This window comes from Vipera ursinii (genome assembly GCF_947247035.1).
Source record: "Vipera ursinii genome assembly, chromosome: 5".
Lineage (NCBI taxonomy): Eukaryota > Metazoa > Chordata > Lepidosauria > Squamata > Viperidae > Vipera > Vipera ursinii.
Genome location: NC_139518.1, coordinates 70559015 through 70576065, shown reverse-complemented (window position 1 = coordinate 70576065; position 17051 = coordinate 70559015). Strand labels below are relative to the sequence as shown.

The following is a 17051-nucleotide window of genomic DNA, read 5'->3' as shown; positions in this document are numbered from 1 at the left end:
TAAATGGAACTTAGTTGTGAACTGAATCACACACAATCGTTCAGTAAATCGGTCTTTCCTTCTTGACTTGGCTTATTGGGAGACAACTGGGAAGATGGCAAATGGTGATCACATGATCCTTGGACGCAGCCACGGTTGTAAATTCACACTGGTTGTGAAGCACTCAAACTTTGACTACATGATCACGGGGTGGGGGGGAATGCTCCGATGCTTGAAAATGTGAGGGTCAGTTGTAAGCTGTTTTTTTCAGTGTCATTGTAACCTGAATGGTTGCAAGCCAAGGACTACCTATATCGTGCTTGCAAGGAAGTAAGGGGGACAGCCTGTTATCCTCCTGGAGACACATGCAGAAAGTATAAAATGGTAATTCATGTTAAACTTTGGTGTCTGCTTCCCTGCCTGTTTTGGAGCTCAGTTTAGAAACCTCGTTTCAAATCTTAAATGGCTGTGGAGGTAGAGGGAAAAATTGTGTTCTAAAGATCTATCTGATTATATTGCACCAGCATCTTTTAACCTGGAATTTTATTAGAGGTTTTGGTTTTCTGCTTATTTGCAAAACATCAAGACAAAAATAAAACATATCTGGTTAAAAAAAGAGGCCATACCAACAATAAAAACCAAAGTTAAGCAGAAAAAAAAATCTAGGTAAACACATACACGCACACGTGTATGTAAGTATATAACAATGAGTGATCTTAAAAAGATATTCAAGCAATTTAAAGACTTATAATCAATATTTCTATTGAGAACCTTTGTAAATATGAAGTGTTGTGACTCAGGGCCAGCCTGTGGTTTCGGCAGCCGGCTCAGATGTGTCGGAGGACTCAGATGAGGGGGAGGAGGACCGTGTGGGAGACGAACCGGTTGATGATGGCGTGGAGGCTTGGCAGAGTTCCCAGCCGGGGCCCTCTTCTCAGCTGCGTGAGCCCGAGAGTGCGGAAGATGATGACCCACAGCTGGCCCTGTTCAAGGACGCCCGACGCAGGAGGCAGTCGAGCAGGAACAAACAAAGAAAGAATGTGGGACTCCTCGGGAGGAGGCACAGGGAGACCACGCCCTGAGCTCTCTATAAAAGGAGTGTTTGGGGAGGGGCTGGTTGCTGAAAGCAACTTTTCCGCTTGAGAAGACAAGCTCTAGTGTTTTTGTTAACTGCGTAATTAAATCTTGGCAGAAGCCTTTTAGCCTTGGACGCTCTCCAGTCTCTTCTTTTTGAATAGGGGTTTGCTAGAAGAGGGCTGGTTCAGAACATGAAGGTAATCCATTAGGAAAAAAAAATATCTGTAGTTTTTGAATCTCCTGCACGCTAGGCAGCCTTTATGTGGGTTATCCTATATGCAAACTTCCCTCTCATAGGATTGTTTTATCTATGGTCATTGTTTTAATGGTTTACAAAATGTTTTAATTCTTGGTTGTATTGTATGCAACCTAGAGTCATTCTGGGCAAGATGGGCAACCATATAAATTTGGCAAATAAATAAAATAAATTAATGTAGCTGGAAACGGTGACCAGCACCGGTTGTATTTATGCTCAGCGGTACAGTCCTTCAAAGATTCTTAATTTCTTAATGTTTTGGCCAAAGCAGTTTCCCATGCTTTTAAATACCGTTATCCAACACAAGATGTACTTCAGTTGTTTAGCATAACAAACCTAGTAGCTGATGACAGCAAATGAATCAATTTCTTAGGTGGCCTCAAAGTGTTTGGATGGACTGACTGACTGTGTCTACAGGCTGCCAATGAGGATGGAATCATGTCCTTCCAAAGCTTCAGTTTTGTGCTTCAAGTTACTTCTGAAATGCAGGCAGGATGGGAACCAGTTCGATATTGACTGGGAGGCTGTTCCAAAAGACGGTGTAACCACCAATGCAGGCCACCTGAGCCTTCTTTCCCTCCCCTTCCTAAAGAGGAACAGTTCTTCTGGGTAGATGGTCAGGCTAACTTCAATGAGAGAATATGACCCTATAGATCACAAACTGCCAAGCCATGTAGGGCTTTATAGGTTAACACTGGCGCTTTAAATTCCACCCAGAAGCTTATTGGTAACCAGGGTAGGTGATGGAGATCTGGGGTGACGTGACCAGTGAATGCTGGTCAGCATATGGTCAACCCAAATACAACCTTTGAGCGATCTTAAAAGGCAGTCCCACATACAACACGTTGCAATAGTCTAAGCAGGCAATGGCAAAAGCATGAGTTACTGTAACAAGATCCTCCCACCCCAGGTAAGGATGCAAAATATGGACACAAGACATTCTCTTTCAAGAAGACAACCTGGTCTCAGAATGTTCTCTACTACTCTCTGTGGGATCCAAAGCCATTTCTGCTGATAAATAGAATGTTTAGAAATGGATGCTTTCTTTTGCAGCATGTCTTTGCTTGGTTTTGTTTTTAAACTTTTTCAAAAAATTAGGTGGAACAAAAGCAAGCATCTTGGGGGCAGGCCTAGGCTGCCTACTTTCGGTTTAGTCAAGCTGGTTGACTCAAGTAATTTGTCTTGCTGTCTTCCAAATTATAAGTTAGGTATAATTTAGTAGCTTTGCAACTGAAATCTCTTTTGATTCTCTGTGCCTGGTTGTCCTCCATCTTTGTCAGCCTGCTTTGTCATTAGCAGCAGCTTTAGGTATGACTAAATTTGCCATGCAACCTCCTTTTACAGAAGGAGAAAAAAAAGTGAAAAAAGCGGAATATAAATGTCCCATACAAAAATAGCAAGAGCAGATTTCTTCTGCCTGATTGTTCTGTCTCTGTCAGTGTAATAAAAATGGGAAGCGTCACCTCGTCGTCCATTGGCTTGGGTGGGAGTCTGGGCTTCTGAACAGCAGATGGCGGTAGGGGTAAAGTGGCTGGTTTCTTTGATAGAGGTGAAGGTTGGTTTGGCGGAATAGGTGGGTGCCAAGTCTTCTGTTGGCTAGATCGTTTGTCATCTGTGAATGGCAGAAGAAAAAAAAGTATAATTAAAAGAAATAATATTAAGGACATTCCCATCCATTGTCATGCAGTTGTATTTCCATGGAATGGAATCCTACTACACTGTTAACAAGTTCTGTAGCACCAGCAACCACATGAATCTGTTTTGGATAGCAAGAGAACATCTACATCAAATTAAATGGTTATATGCAACATCAGAGCAAGTTTATTTCTTCACAGTACTTGACGCTACACTAAAACAGTTCATTTTCAACTGTGGAACTCTGTGGGTGGTTTATTCTTCCATTTGCTGGAACACCGATCTTATATTGCTGAAACTTTCTGGTTGCATGACTTCAGCTCTGCCAATGGGAAGATTGGTTCAACAGCTGGGACTTTTGTTTGTTATTTGCTACATGACATGCAAGATGAGGTGAGGACACAGATGGTCGCTGGGTGAAGTGAAATCAAAGTTTTTACTTCCCTTTTGTTTGGAATGGGGCTGATAGGATTTTTCATGCTATACGATCTGGTTTGGAGAAGTAATTGATGTTGGTGGCTTTGAAGATGATTAAGCTGGTGTTGTTTTTTTCCAGGTTTGGGAATTGTGGTCTCTATCTCTATGCTAAATGAGATTAGTTTCCGTAAGGATGTTAAATACATTGAGTTTCCTACTCTTTTCCACCTGCAATTTGACTTAAGAACATCGGATTATTCAAGACATCTAATTATTACCACAGCCAAACTCCCATCAAATACCACTTGCATTGCTTGATTTAAACAACAGGTAGCCCACTTTGTCAAAGCTGCCCAGAAAGTTTGACACGGATCTTAAGTTATCCTTGTAATGCTAAAAAAACACAAGTTACTTTGCTGGAACTATAATATACTATCAGCTACAGACATTGTTTGACACTGTTGTAATGATACTTCCAAATAACAAAATGTGATTTATAAATATCTGACTCAGGCCGGTCAATTTTAATTAAACCATGCCGATGAAAGAATAAATTTTAAAAATATATTCCATAAAATAAGTGGAGTATATTAAATGCATATCAGAATACAGCTTAGTTTTTAATTATGATTAAATTTATGTTTCATCTCTTAACAGTAAGTACCAAAGGTCCAACACTTAATGATCACCTTAAATCTATTTGTGTTATTGAAAAAGCAGTCATACCATCAGCCTATACTGAATCATTGATAAATTGGAATTAAAAAAACACTGAAAAATATTGTTAGTTTCTATTATGTTTACAGATAAGTTGAACAAAAAGGGGCCAAAAAGGATTCTGACTCGATTTATTTTGCACTGAGATTTTCCCAGGCAACCAATCACTGAAGCCAACCTGAACCTATAATTCAAACTCAGGAGTGTCAAACTCAATTTCATTGAGGGCCGCATCAGCATTGCGGCTGCCCTCAGGGGGCCAGGTGGGTGTGGCCTGGGTGGGTGTGGCCTACTGGGTGGGCGTGGCTAGAGTGCCTATGGCCTGCTGGGTGGGCGTGGCCTACTGGGTGGGCGTGGCTAGAGTGCCTATGGCCTACTGGGTGGGCGTGGCCATCTACACATCGTTCGCATCAAGGGTGCCTATGGGGGCCTGGGCAGGAGTGGGACAGATCTGAGGGTCTCTGGCAGAAGGAGGGTCTCTGGGCCAAGGCAGTGGGGGCCGTTCCCTCACTGTTTCCAGAATGGCTTCACGGGCCACATGAAACCACTTCGCGGGCCGGATCCGGCCCCCGGGCCTTGTGTTTGACATGTCTGTTCAAACTGAACTTCAGTCAGCACTGAAGAAGCTTCTTGAATGAGAAGCGAAACGTCTTCAAGGAAAAACAAAGAAAGTACAGTTGCCTCTTGAAAAAGCACCTTTGGGACAACCGTGACCTGGAGCAGTGGGAATTGTCATAGCCATAATTCAATAGTTTAATATAGCAATTTGGATAAAATGAATTCAGTCATTTAGATAAAAACAGTTCCGTTAACAATATTGGAGGTTCATTAACAATATTGAAGTGCACCATCCAAAACCATCTTAAGCATTTCAGAAAAAAAGCAAATAATGCTTAGTTTTATTTTAATAAATAGTCCTCAACCGTGCTTTTTTTGTAAAAGAAAAAGGTGCCGGAACTCACACATGTCATACAACCTGCCTTGCCTAACCTACAAGGTTCCATCCAGAAAAGGTGCCGGAACTCCGTTCTGAGTGTTCTATGAGAAAAAAAGCCCTGGTCCTCAAGGATAATTGTATCTTTGGGATGACTGTATTTGGTTTGTGACTAGATCTATTTGGATGGAGCAAAACTAAAGCTTAGTATTGAAGTGATCAATTTTTTCCCCAGGTTAGGGGCCTTATCTCTCCCCCCACCCTCCAACTAGCTGAAACGGTATCTTCATTATGGTAGTGACAGCACATCAAGGATGGAATGTAAATTCTGGAATGTTGTTTTTTTTGGTGCAGATATAGGGTGGGAATGAGAAAGAAAGTCTCTAGGTCTAGGAGGCATAATCCCTCTTTTCTACCTTTAACTCTTTTACCACGCCCAAACACACAATTAACAAGTTCACACTTTTGAATTATATCAATGTCCAAATTTTGGTGTCCCAATTATGTGCCATGGAAATAAGGGTTGAGAAAATTTAAAGCAGAGTGTGATTTGCCTCTCAGTTTCATTTCCACTCTTATTATTATTATTTTTTATTCCAGAAGCTTTATTTAAAAATTTTGCCATCAAATTTCATGGTGAGATTTTAAGGTGCTGTGGGAAAAAAATATAGATTGGGAACCTAAGTTGGAAGTCTCAACTTAAAAGATAAGCTCCTTTTTAATGGTAATGTGGTTTCCTAGTTCTTTGTAACCCAATATCTTTTGTTCCCAACTCTTGGTTTGCTCTCCCTAAGACACCAAGTGAGCTGCCAACAGAATAATGATTTCTCTTGAGATAGGCTTGTTAGTTCCTTGTCTATTAATAAAATCCATATTGAGCTGACAATTATCCATGGACTAAATGGGGAATATGAAAAACTGTATAATCAGAAACAATCTAATACACATGGTCTTCACTTACTGACTGCTCATTCAGCAACCCTTTAAGTTACAACAATGCTGAAACAAATTTACAACCAGTCCCTAAAGTTCTGCCCATCAAAGTATCCTCCCAGTCATGTAATCACAATTCAGGTGCATATTTATGATAGTTGCAACATCCCAGAGTATCATGATAACTATTTGCAACCTTCAAAGCCAGCTTCCAACAAGCAAAGTCAATGGGGAAGCCAGCAAGAAGTTGCAAATTGTGGTCATATGATGTGATGCTTTACAGTGCTTGCTCATTTGCTTAATAACTGCAGCTTGAACTGGCATTGTTAAGTTCACGTGAATTGTGTGATGTTTCACTTTTATGGCCATGGTGTTTATTAGCAGAATTGCCAGTTTCGATCATGATTGGTGAGGACCAGCTGAAGACATAATTTGACTAAATCTCTATCTAGGAGCCTATGTGTTTGAAAAATGTAAAGTTGATGGCCCACATAAAAAGGGGAAGGTCTTCAACAGTTCAACTGCAGCTTCCATCTTGACTTTTTAATGTACCCCTTCCTAATATGGACCCCAATGTTTCTAACCATACAGTTCATGGTATTATTAGAGTGAGATGACAGATCTTCTTATTGGCTGGTAATTGATCAAAAGAGAATGTAGGTTCCTGGGCAGTCGTCATAATAAACGGACATTATTGGAGATTTCATGTGATTTAAGATGTTCATAAATCATCTGAAACTGATATAATCAATGAAAAAGATTAATTTTCAGGCAATGTAGCAAAATGAAATTCTAATTAGATAAGAAGAAATAGAAGCTTGAGAGGATTATTGTTTTTAAAACTGAGAACTTGAAAAAGAATGGGTATGAGTTTTTTAAGAGGGGGCGGGGCAGATTGCCCTGGGGTCATCCACATGGAGAGAACCTCATCCAAAGGACAGTTTAAAATTATCAGTGATTGTCATTCTAGGCAGTATAATTCATTTAAATGTGTAGGTCAAGAATTATTTTTACATTTTAGCTTATTCCACTTGCTCCTGATTATTCTGTTATTGGCTATAATGGATCAAAAGCCATGGGGAAAAAATGGATGTATGTGGAAATATGTCTGAGTGTGAGTTTGAATGTACGCTCAAATGGCTGTTCTGCCCTTGGACCTCCCAGAATCTTAAAAAGCCTCTGCCTCCATTTGAAACTCTTTGGCTTCTTTTAATTCCGTTATCATTGACTTTGATCTTGAGAAACAGGAGTATGGACATAACGCACATACCTGCATATACACCCCGAGCAGCACATGAGAATGGTATTGGGACTGTCTTTGGCTCATGCTCACTTGGAGGAGGCTCATAGCTGTCATCAAAGTTCTCCTCTGTGGGAACCACATACATCTCAGAATCGGAGGGGTGATCTGGATTTTCATAATCGCTGTCCTGGAAGCAAAAGATTGCTGAATTTCTTAGGAAACAGTGAAAAATGGTTCAATATACTATGAACAATGAGGTTCAACAACTAAAGAATCCCTTGCTTTAATAACACCCAAATATTACCCAAAGTCCCATCATTTCGTGCCCTACGCATACTGTGGATCAGTGATGGCAAACCTTTTAGAGACCGAGTGCCCAAAGTGCAACCCAAAACCCACTTATTTATTGCCGGGTGCCGGGTGGGTGTGGCTGTGGTGGTCATGGCAGATTGGGTGGGTGTGGCCAAAGTGGGTGTGGTCACCTCAATGTTGTTCATGGGGAGGGACACCTGTGGGGTGTGGGCAGGGTTGGGGGAGCTCCAGGAGGTCTCTGGCAGGTGGGGCGGTAGGCAGGAGACTCATCCTGTGGGATGGGGCGAGGCAGGGTGGGGGTGCCATTGCCATGGGGCAGGGCAAGGGCTGGGGCAGCTACTGCCTGACACCATCAGCCCCCGCACACAGAGGCCAGTGAGCGGATGGGGACCAACGGTGTCTGTCAGCAGCCACAGCCTGCTGGCCCCTCGACCGGCGCACTCTGGGGCTCCGCAGCCCACCGCCAGCAGTTCAAAGAAGCCGCCTCTGAGCTGGATGGCCAGCTGACAGCTGAGGAGGTGATGCAGTGGGTCGTGCCTGGGAAAAGGAGAGCATGCAAGGCCAGGAGGGATGTGACAGGGGGGGAATCAGCCGTGCTAAGATGCATCCGGCCACATGGGGCCTTGGCGAGTTAGCAGGTGGCTGGTTGAAGAGGGTCAGTTGCCATCTCCAGGGCATGGCGCACATGCCCACAGAAAGGGCTCTGAGTGCCGCCTCTGGCACGCATGCCATAGGTTTGCACCACTGCTGTAGATTGTAATCATTACTTTCAGATGTGAATGTTCAATCACAGTGTAACTGGGTGATAGGCCATTGCATCTATTTCTAAATGGTAGGATGATAGCAAAAGTATTTTGGCTTACAACAGAGATCATGGCTTGCATGCAATAGCGTGAGCCTGCTGGGGAGAAAACTGGGCTTTGATTGTGCTTATAGCATGCTGCTGGCCCCTCCAAACCAATTGTGTCCCTACTATTATTTATTATTCCTGTCTTTATTATTTTTATAAATAACTCAAAGCGATGAATATACGTAATTCATAATAATAATATCTAACTCCCTCCTCCTATTTTGCCCGCAATAACCCTGTGAGATGCTTTGGACTGAGATACAGTGACTGACCCTAAATCACCCAACTGGTGATGACCTATAAAGCCCTAAATGGCATGGGTCCAGATTATCTTAGGGAGCACCTGCTGCCAGCATCCACTTCCCATCGTCCTGTGCGCTCCCACAGGGAGGGCCTCCTCAGGGTCCCGCTGGTCAGGGAGTGCCAGCGGGCGATTCCCAGGGGGTGAGCGTTCTCAGTGAGCACGCCTGCCCTATGGAATCAGCTGCCGGTGGAACTCCGGATCGCCCCCGACCTTCGTTCGTTTCGCCGGGAGCTAAAAACTTGGCTATTTGATTTAGCCGGCCTGGACTGAGGGGTTTTAATGGTTTTAAATTTTAAACTGTTTGGGGGCTATCAATTTAATTTTATTTTAATTTGTACATTGCACTGTTTTAATTTGCCCTGTAAACTGCCCTGAGTCCTTCGGGAAAAGGGTGGTATATAAATTGAAACAAACAAACAAACAAATAAATAATCCCTAAGGCAGAATTAGAACTCACAATCTCCTGATTTCTATCTTGGTGCCTTAACCACTAGACCAGGGGTAGGCAACCTCGGCTCTTTTATGACTCATGGACTTCAACTCCCAGAATTCTGGAAATTGAAGTCCATGAGTCATAAAAGAGCCGAGGTTGCCTACCTCTGCACTAGACCAACCTGGCTCTCATTCTTAGATGAAAATGTTGCCTGTGATACAGTATGGCTAGCCTGGTATAAGGCCTTCTGTAGCATACTAAAAAGCATTCTGTGTAAGTCTTGATTAGCAAAGCCATAATGGATACTAAAACTTAATATGTATGGGCCCATCAACCATCATAGCATATGGAACACCATGACTGTAGAAGAGCTTAAGTTAATGAATGAAAGGGAACAAAGAAGGTATATTGGGACCTGTGAAATAAGGGGAACAGAATAATAGATCTAAATAGATGTAGCCTGATCTTGTAAAAAGGAATTGATAAATGCATGCAGGGAAGTGGGAATGTTGGTTTAATGATGAATGAAAGGCTAAGTGTATGCCAGAAAGTGTAAATTAATACCATCTCACAGTTGCCTATGAAAGTTGGAATCCATAAATTGTTGATAGGTACAGAATGGTAATAGGAGCTGTGATAGTGGAAGAACCAGAGATGGGTATAAATGAATGTGATTTGGATAAAAGAACATTCTGCTAGGTGACATGAATGAATGGGTGGGACCAAGGTGAGCGTTACTGTGGCTATCAAAAGAACAAAGGAATGCGAATGGTTTTTCTTTGGTGGGTATGTGCTTAGAAAAAGCCTTTTCTTGGTTTAAGCATGCCTATTTGCGCCTGACACGGAGAAGGAGTGAGTTGAAAAACACGATTGATTTTATTGTTTATGAAAAAAGTTGAGATACTCAATAAAGGAATCAAAAATGTTAAGTAAGTCTGAATATGAGACAGTCCATTATTTAGTAATGTCAGCAGTGGAGCTTGGAAAGAATAGACATGGAAAAAAAAGGAAAAATAGAGAAAAACTGCAGGAAAAAAAATTATAAATTCCATATGGAAAAGTATTACAAGACAAATTAATCTCCCAACAAAAAAGAAGAAGGATGAAATGGAAGAGGCTATGAAGAAAATGAACTAAAATAAGAGAAGGATGGTATACAGCAGACATGTCAAACACAAGGCCCGGGGGCCAGATCCGGCCCGCAAAGTGGTTTCTTGTGGCCCGCGAAGCCATCCTGGAAACAGGGAGGGAACGGCCGCCACTGCCTTGGCCCTGGCCCAGAGACCCTCCTTCAGCCAGAGACCCTCAGATCTGTCCCACTCCTGCCCAGGCCCCCATAGGCACCCTTGATGCGAACGATGTAAAGCTGGCCATGCCCACCCAGTAGGCCATACGCACTCTAGCCACGCCCACCCAGTAGGCCACGCCCACCCTGGCCACACCCACCCGGCCCCTTGAGGGCAACCACAATGCTTATGCGGCCCTCAATGAAATTGAGTTTGACACCCCTGGTATACAGGGCTGTACTAGAAACATCAGGGCTTGATGACGTCGGAAGGAAGGAAAGAAGGAAGAAAAAGGAGAAAAAAGAAAAAGATAGAAAGACTGTGGTTCTCTTCTTCCTCATGAAGCCAATAAATAAGAATAGCTGCCGTTTTACGACACTGAATTCACTGCAGCTATCTAAATGTGAAATAGCATTGTAGAAGTGTCAGAATTCATATGGAACTAAAGGAGCCATGATTAATCACCATAAAAATAGTTGATCTTTTTCTGAATCTGGCTGAGATGGCATTTTATGCTCTGATCTCAAAGCTAATTTCAATTCTAGCAGCCTTTATTGCAAGCATTTACAATAAGTAAAGTAGTTCCCAGTTTCCCCAGATCTGTCTTTAAGTCAGATTTGTATCAAAGCTGGAGCAATATTATGTAATACTGTATAAGTAATATTGGTTAATAAACTTGAACCATAATGTATTTACGGTAACTTGAATCACAGTATATTTAGCTTGAATTTTGCTACAGTAGGCTCTATTAATTACTATCGGTTGTCCCTAAATTGAAGTGTTTTAACCCAGGTATTTGCTGTACTGATATGTCAGGGTGGCCAGATAGACATAAATATGTGGATTAAAAAAGAGCTTCAAAACAGTGTTATCTGTGGACTTTTAGACAGATGGGTGCACAGATGGATAGATTGACTGAGACTTATAGCCATTTTTTAAAAGCAGCGAGTGCCTGAAAATTTATACATCCCAACACATCTTGAAGATCTAAGTGGGAAAGGCTATTACACACTGAAAAATTCACAAAATTTATAGCTGTGTACATGTAATGTTTGAAGCATAGAGGGGCAGAGGACTAAAAAGAATCAGTATGTAACTGCAACCTCACCAACTGAAACTCTGCCCCTTTTCTTATGTGCAATGGCCTAATAACAGCTGCCATCTTGGTTCTGATTGCCCCTGCTGATGCCCTGGGTGGTGAAGAAACTTACAAAGTCATCTGACCACTGTTCCTCTTCTTCTGCATGGTCTAAAATAGAATTAGAATTAAGTTGTTAGTCAAAATGTTTAAACAGTCATGTGAGTAGTACAGTCATCTGTACTACAGTTCTATAATAAAGTTAGGTTTACATGAATATTTATTCATTATTTATATCACTATATCTAGCAAAAGCAGATAGACTGGGCCCAGTCACATTTATGGGCACACTAAACATGATTAAATTTAGACATGTGGATTTTAACTGATTAATGTTGGATTGCACTCACTGAAATTAATGAAAATAAATTATACAGTTAAATGGTTGGCAGTAAACTCTTCAAGCATTCTTCTTGTCTAGAGAGTATAGCAGTAGGCCCTATAATATAACTATAGGCCCTATAGACAATGTTTTACCGTATATAAATTACATTAAATGCTTGACTTGGCTGCCATTTTCTTCCAAACACTTATTTTTTTGATGCTTGATCTTTGAACATTTTTAAGTACAACAGCAATAGTACAAAATCAAAATTCCAATTAGGACAAACAAATCAAATCAAATACATATAATTATATTGAAATTTGGGATAATCTGTGTAGGGTGAGATTTCATAATCAGGTTTTCTTACATCTACAATCTTTGCATTTTGTGGGAAAATATTTCCTCTTCTCTTTCATTTCTGATTAGTTAGTTCTCATATGCCTAGTGAGATCTTTGTAGGGCTGACGGAATTCCTGCAGATACATTTTAATGCTAGTAATTGATGTTTTCCTTTGTTGCATGCCAGCCTCTTACTTAACTGTTTAATTTTTTTTAAAAAAGGTTATTTAAAAAGTCAGGAGCAAAGAGGAGAACTGTATTTCCCCATCCTCAGGGGAATCCACAAGGAGAATTTTTAAAAAATCAAGATGGTGACATACAAGGACAAAGGGGTGGGTTATATCATGGCTGCCATTTGACTTTTTTACTTGCCTTATAGAGTCCCTACTTGTCCCTATTATATGCACAACCACAACCATGAAGTGGTTACATTAATGGTTGTTGTTTTCCCTGTTCATTTTTAATCACTGTTAAATGCCCAAGAATCACTTTGATGAGATGGGTGGCCATATAAATAATAAAATAAAATGAAAAACTGAGCTGGGATATGAACAAAATAATCTCCTTTGATTTTAGGAGTGTTTGTTCAAATGTGGGAATAGCGTTTTAGTTATAAATCTTCCCTGTTGAAATATCTTATCCATCCATCCATCCATCCATCCATCCATCCATCCATGTATCCAACAGTTATTTCAATTGCTAGATTATAGAGACGTTGGTCTTAGCCAATTGGCTTCCTTCTGCAATGTGTTGAAAGGAGCAGCCCTTTCTCACCCTTGAAGAAAACTCAAACTGTTAGGCCAGTTGAAATGAGAAGATACTGTACCAATATGTCCTTCATCTTTCACACATTTCAAATTACAGTCTGATAAAGTCTTTGTTCTTCAAGAAAAGCGAGTGGGATGGGTGAGCCTCAGTCACAATGACTGCGGGCTGCTTGATCTGCAGCCACTGACTTCCTAAATTTAGGTTGTACAAATAATATCAACATAAGTCTTCTTACAAGCACAAGTGACAAGTAGACATGTTATTTGGGCAAATATTCCTGTTGCAGGTATCTGCAAAGTTCTCCATAAGAATAATGAGAACTAAGAGAGTCCTACAAAAACTAGGACCGAGACAGAGTTTGATTATAAAGGATCTTCAAAGTGGATCCTCCTTAAATCACGTCCTACGCACACAGTGCTTTTCTGCTGAGCTTCAAATAGCACTCTGAAATATTTCCCCAAACTGTAGTTAAACAAAGGTTGCAGACAGTTTTCAGCTTGTTAGGACATGACCTTCAAGCTGATGCAACTTTCTGTGGTTTACTTTAGTTTCTAAAAACAGAGAAAATTATCCTGGATTCTTTGTGGTGCTGCAGGAGAAGAATGATCGAAAGGACATTTTGTGGCAAGTATGCACTGAAGGTACTCTTACTTCTGCTTTTGCTGAGAGACAGTACGTTAGCAAGTGGGAAAGATTTGTTTTGTGTAATTCCCATATCACTGAGAAAACATTTAAAAGTAGTCCTTGACTTATGGCCATAATGGAGCCTGCCCATCATGGTTGTAGGTCATAACAGTCATAATGACCGACCCGATTTTATAATTGTTTTGACGGTGGTCATTAAGTTAACACTGCAGTTGTTAAGCAAACCAATGGCTTGTAATGGGCCGGTCGTAAGCCGAGGACTATCAGCATACATTTCAGTCATATAAATCACCTGACAGGCACAACTGAGGAAAAACTAGGGACTGTCTTCCATCCTAATTGATGTGATGCTTGCATGCACACATGCCGCCATCTTGAATCCTACACCTCTGATTTACATGCCTGCATCAATCCTAAAACCTAATAATGGTGTTAATTCCATACCTGGAACGTAATCAACTGGTGGTATGCTTGGTGGTGGTTTACTTGTTAACCTGTGGGGGAAAAAGTGTCATTTTTCATTTTCTATATAATTGTGGGATGGCGACAGTTGGCACTAGAGCAAGGACTACAGCAACTACAGAAAGCTAGTAACAAAAGACACATGCAGCTGACAAGAATTCCAAAGAGACTAAGCAAAATAAACATAATAATGCAAAAGAATCTATATATACTGTGCGTATGTGTATGTATTCAGACATGACTACTTCTATAGAAAAGACAATTAACACGATAGTTGCAGGTATAAAAGATATGCAGGTTGCTGGTTAGTCATAAAGGTATAGAATGTAGTCTATGCAATGCAAAATAGAACATGGAGATTTGTATTTTTAACAGGATGTGATGCAGTTGGCTTCAGAATTTCTTGGTATTTTAAAACAGGAATGGATCCTTCATTTCAACCAGTATTTTGCAGTTAAAAAAGACTCATGGTTTTGTTTTATAATTCTATTCAGCTTCACAAAGACTTGAGACCAATTTTGGTTCCTTCCATCGCAAAAAACACTATTGATTTATGCAAATCTGATCAGAGTAGGACTTAGGCCATAAGTTATTTTAACTGAAATAGCCGAATACAATTCTTTTAAGACAAGTATTGAATAAATCATTGAGAATGCTGGAGCCCACAACTTAGATATGCAGCATTCAACATTTGGAAACTTTGGTGTTGTCTTTGGGCCAAGAGACAAATGTCATGTGAGATCATGGCTTCCTAACTAAGATTGCTCCATCTCTTCCCAAAACTCTCATTCATGATTCTTAAATTCCATTTTCAACTCTTACCATTGTAACTTGGCTGGTCTTGAAAAGTCTAACTAACTTGTATAGGAGCATGGGAGACCACAAGGGACATCCAAGGTAGGTGCTACAGAGCAATTATTTTGAATGCTAAAAATAATAATAGAATTTAATGCTTGTATATTAATTTTTAAGAACAATTATCAGAGCAGGTGGTAGCACTTAGCTGACTTTAAAGAAAGCTAAACAGAGTCAGACCTAGTCAATATTGGAGAAGTAGGATACTTCCACTAAGAAGTCCCACAGAAGATCAAGTCAATTGTTCTTAAAAATTAATATACAAGCATTAAATTCTATTATTATTTTTAGCATTTGAAATAATTGCTCAGTATCACCTACCTTGGATGTCCCTTGTGGTCTACCATGCTCTTATACAACCTAGTTAGCCTTTTCAAGAACAGTGGTTGGGAAACTAAAGGAAACCATTCCCAAAGGAAACAATGGCCACTGTTTTCTTACTGTTGCCAAGAAAAAACCCTCAAACCCAAACAAAGAAAGTATGTATCCATGGAGTCACCAAAATTCGATCTTCCCTCAGGGAAGCTTTTACCTTGCATTTCATGTAAGCATCTTGTTTTCCACTGACGTTGGTTCACTAACTTGAGGACGTCAGATGGAAAGAAAGGGAAATGTTTTTGAAATAAGATTTACAAAGCACTTTTCAAGGTCTTCTCAGCAAGAACAAATGAGAATGATGACAAGAGCCTAAGGCACCAGGAAACTCCCCCCCCCCGCTTCTCATTTTGCCCTCCTGCTTGTGAGTTTTATTCACCCAGAGCTAAATTATTAAATAGAAGCTTATTGTGAAGAACACAAGAAAGATGATTATTGGGGCAGCAAAGTGTTTTTGACGTTGTCCGCATCTTCCAGACTCAAGAAACCTTTTCAAAAATAGCATCTAGAGTCAAAACCAAGATGAGAAAAGTATTAGTTAAATTAGTTAATTAGAGTACTAAAACTGCAAGAATTGGAAGCTGAACTATGACATGAAAAAACCCAAAACTCTTTTTTTAAATAGGAGTCTCAGCTGGAAAGCACTTCTAAGACTGAAGTGGGGTGAAGGAGATCAGCTTTTTATATTATTATTATTATTATTATTATTATTATTATTATTATTATTATTATTATTAATAATAATAATAATAATAATCGCACAGTCAGCCAGATGTTCAGACTGGATTTGGCATTTTTGTCTACCTATCGAGTCCTTACCAAGGACCTGGGATAGGCAGATGTGGATGTTTGATGGTATTATAGATATCGTTGCAGGATGGAAGCAATTCTTAGTAAGGCCACCAATAATAATAATAATAATAATAATAATAATAATAATAATAATAATAATAATAATAATAATAATAATAATATGCAACTGGGAAGGACTGATCTTTCTGACTTTTTCTTTTTAGCCTCCAACACCTACAAAGATTGTGGCTGGTAGCCCAGTGGGAAAAACAGGGCCACCAAAACTCAGCATTTTTGCTGCAGTATTTCAGCAATGAAATCTGTGAGTTCTTTGGAGGCAGCAAAAATCTGATCGGGAGCAACATCCTGTGCATTGCTTGCCTCTTTCCTACACTATGTTAAGCTACTTGGCAAAACTCAGCATCTCTTATCTGGGAAGAAACCTTATCAAATTCCATGAGATTTACTCCTGTGTAGACAAAAAGCACAGTCTTTGGACTGCTAACCATGTTCAGGGAAGACAAATTTCCCAATTCTTCCCCCCTGAAGTCTTCTCTCCCTTTGAAAAGTTCCTGTAGATTTGAAAGTTAAGGTTGGCTATTGTGTGCAAATTGCAGGGAGAAACTTGATGGAAGTTCAGTCAATTCTTGCCCTACCCAACTACATCCCACACTTCATAAAGGGAGTCTTTGACAATCTGGAATATATCATTGGTTAGATTTTGTACGTCTTCATTTACACCTTGTGAGACCTAATATTTTACCTATGCAGCATATAGTGGAAGAATTCCTTGATCACCATATTGGATTTCTACATTAATTTGAGGCTGGTCAATTACTGCTAGAGATGGGGTTGGGTTTTACAAAGCATTTAATATATTTTGAGCTATTTGCTGCTTTTAGAAAATACTTGCAGGTTCCCACATCCCCCTATATGCCGGGGGGAAATGTGGACTTTTTCTTTTGCAGCATGCGGT

The 17051-nt window shown here is 40.3% G+C and overlaps 1 protein-coding gene across 2 annotated transcripts in view; it reads right to left on the bottom strand.

Moving 5' to 3' along the window:
• BLNK (B cell linker) overlaps positions 1-17051 on the bottom strand; it is a 70496-nt gene that overhangs the window by 22403 nt on the left and 31042 nt on the right. For both annotated transcript variants that reach the window (XM_083364598.1, XM_083364599.1), the window contains 4 exons: positions 14036-14085; positions 11588-11625; positions 7219-7378; positions 2776-2924 (listed from right to left, as the gene is read on the bottom strand). In XM_083364598.1, the coding sequence (XP_083220724.1) occupies positions 2776-2924; positions 7219-7378; positions 11588-11625; positions 14036-14085 (397 nt within the window). The remainder of the gene's footprint in view (positions 1-2775; positions 2925-7218; positions 7379-11587; positions 11626-14035; positions 14086-17051) is intronic.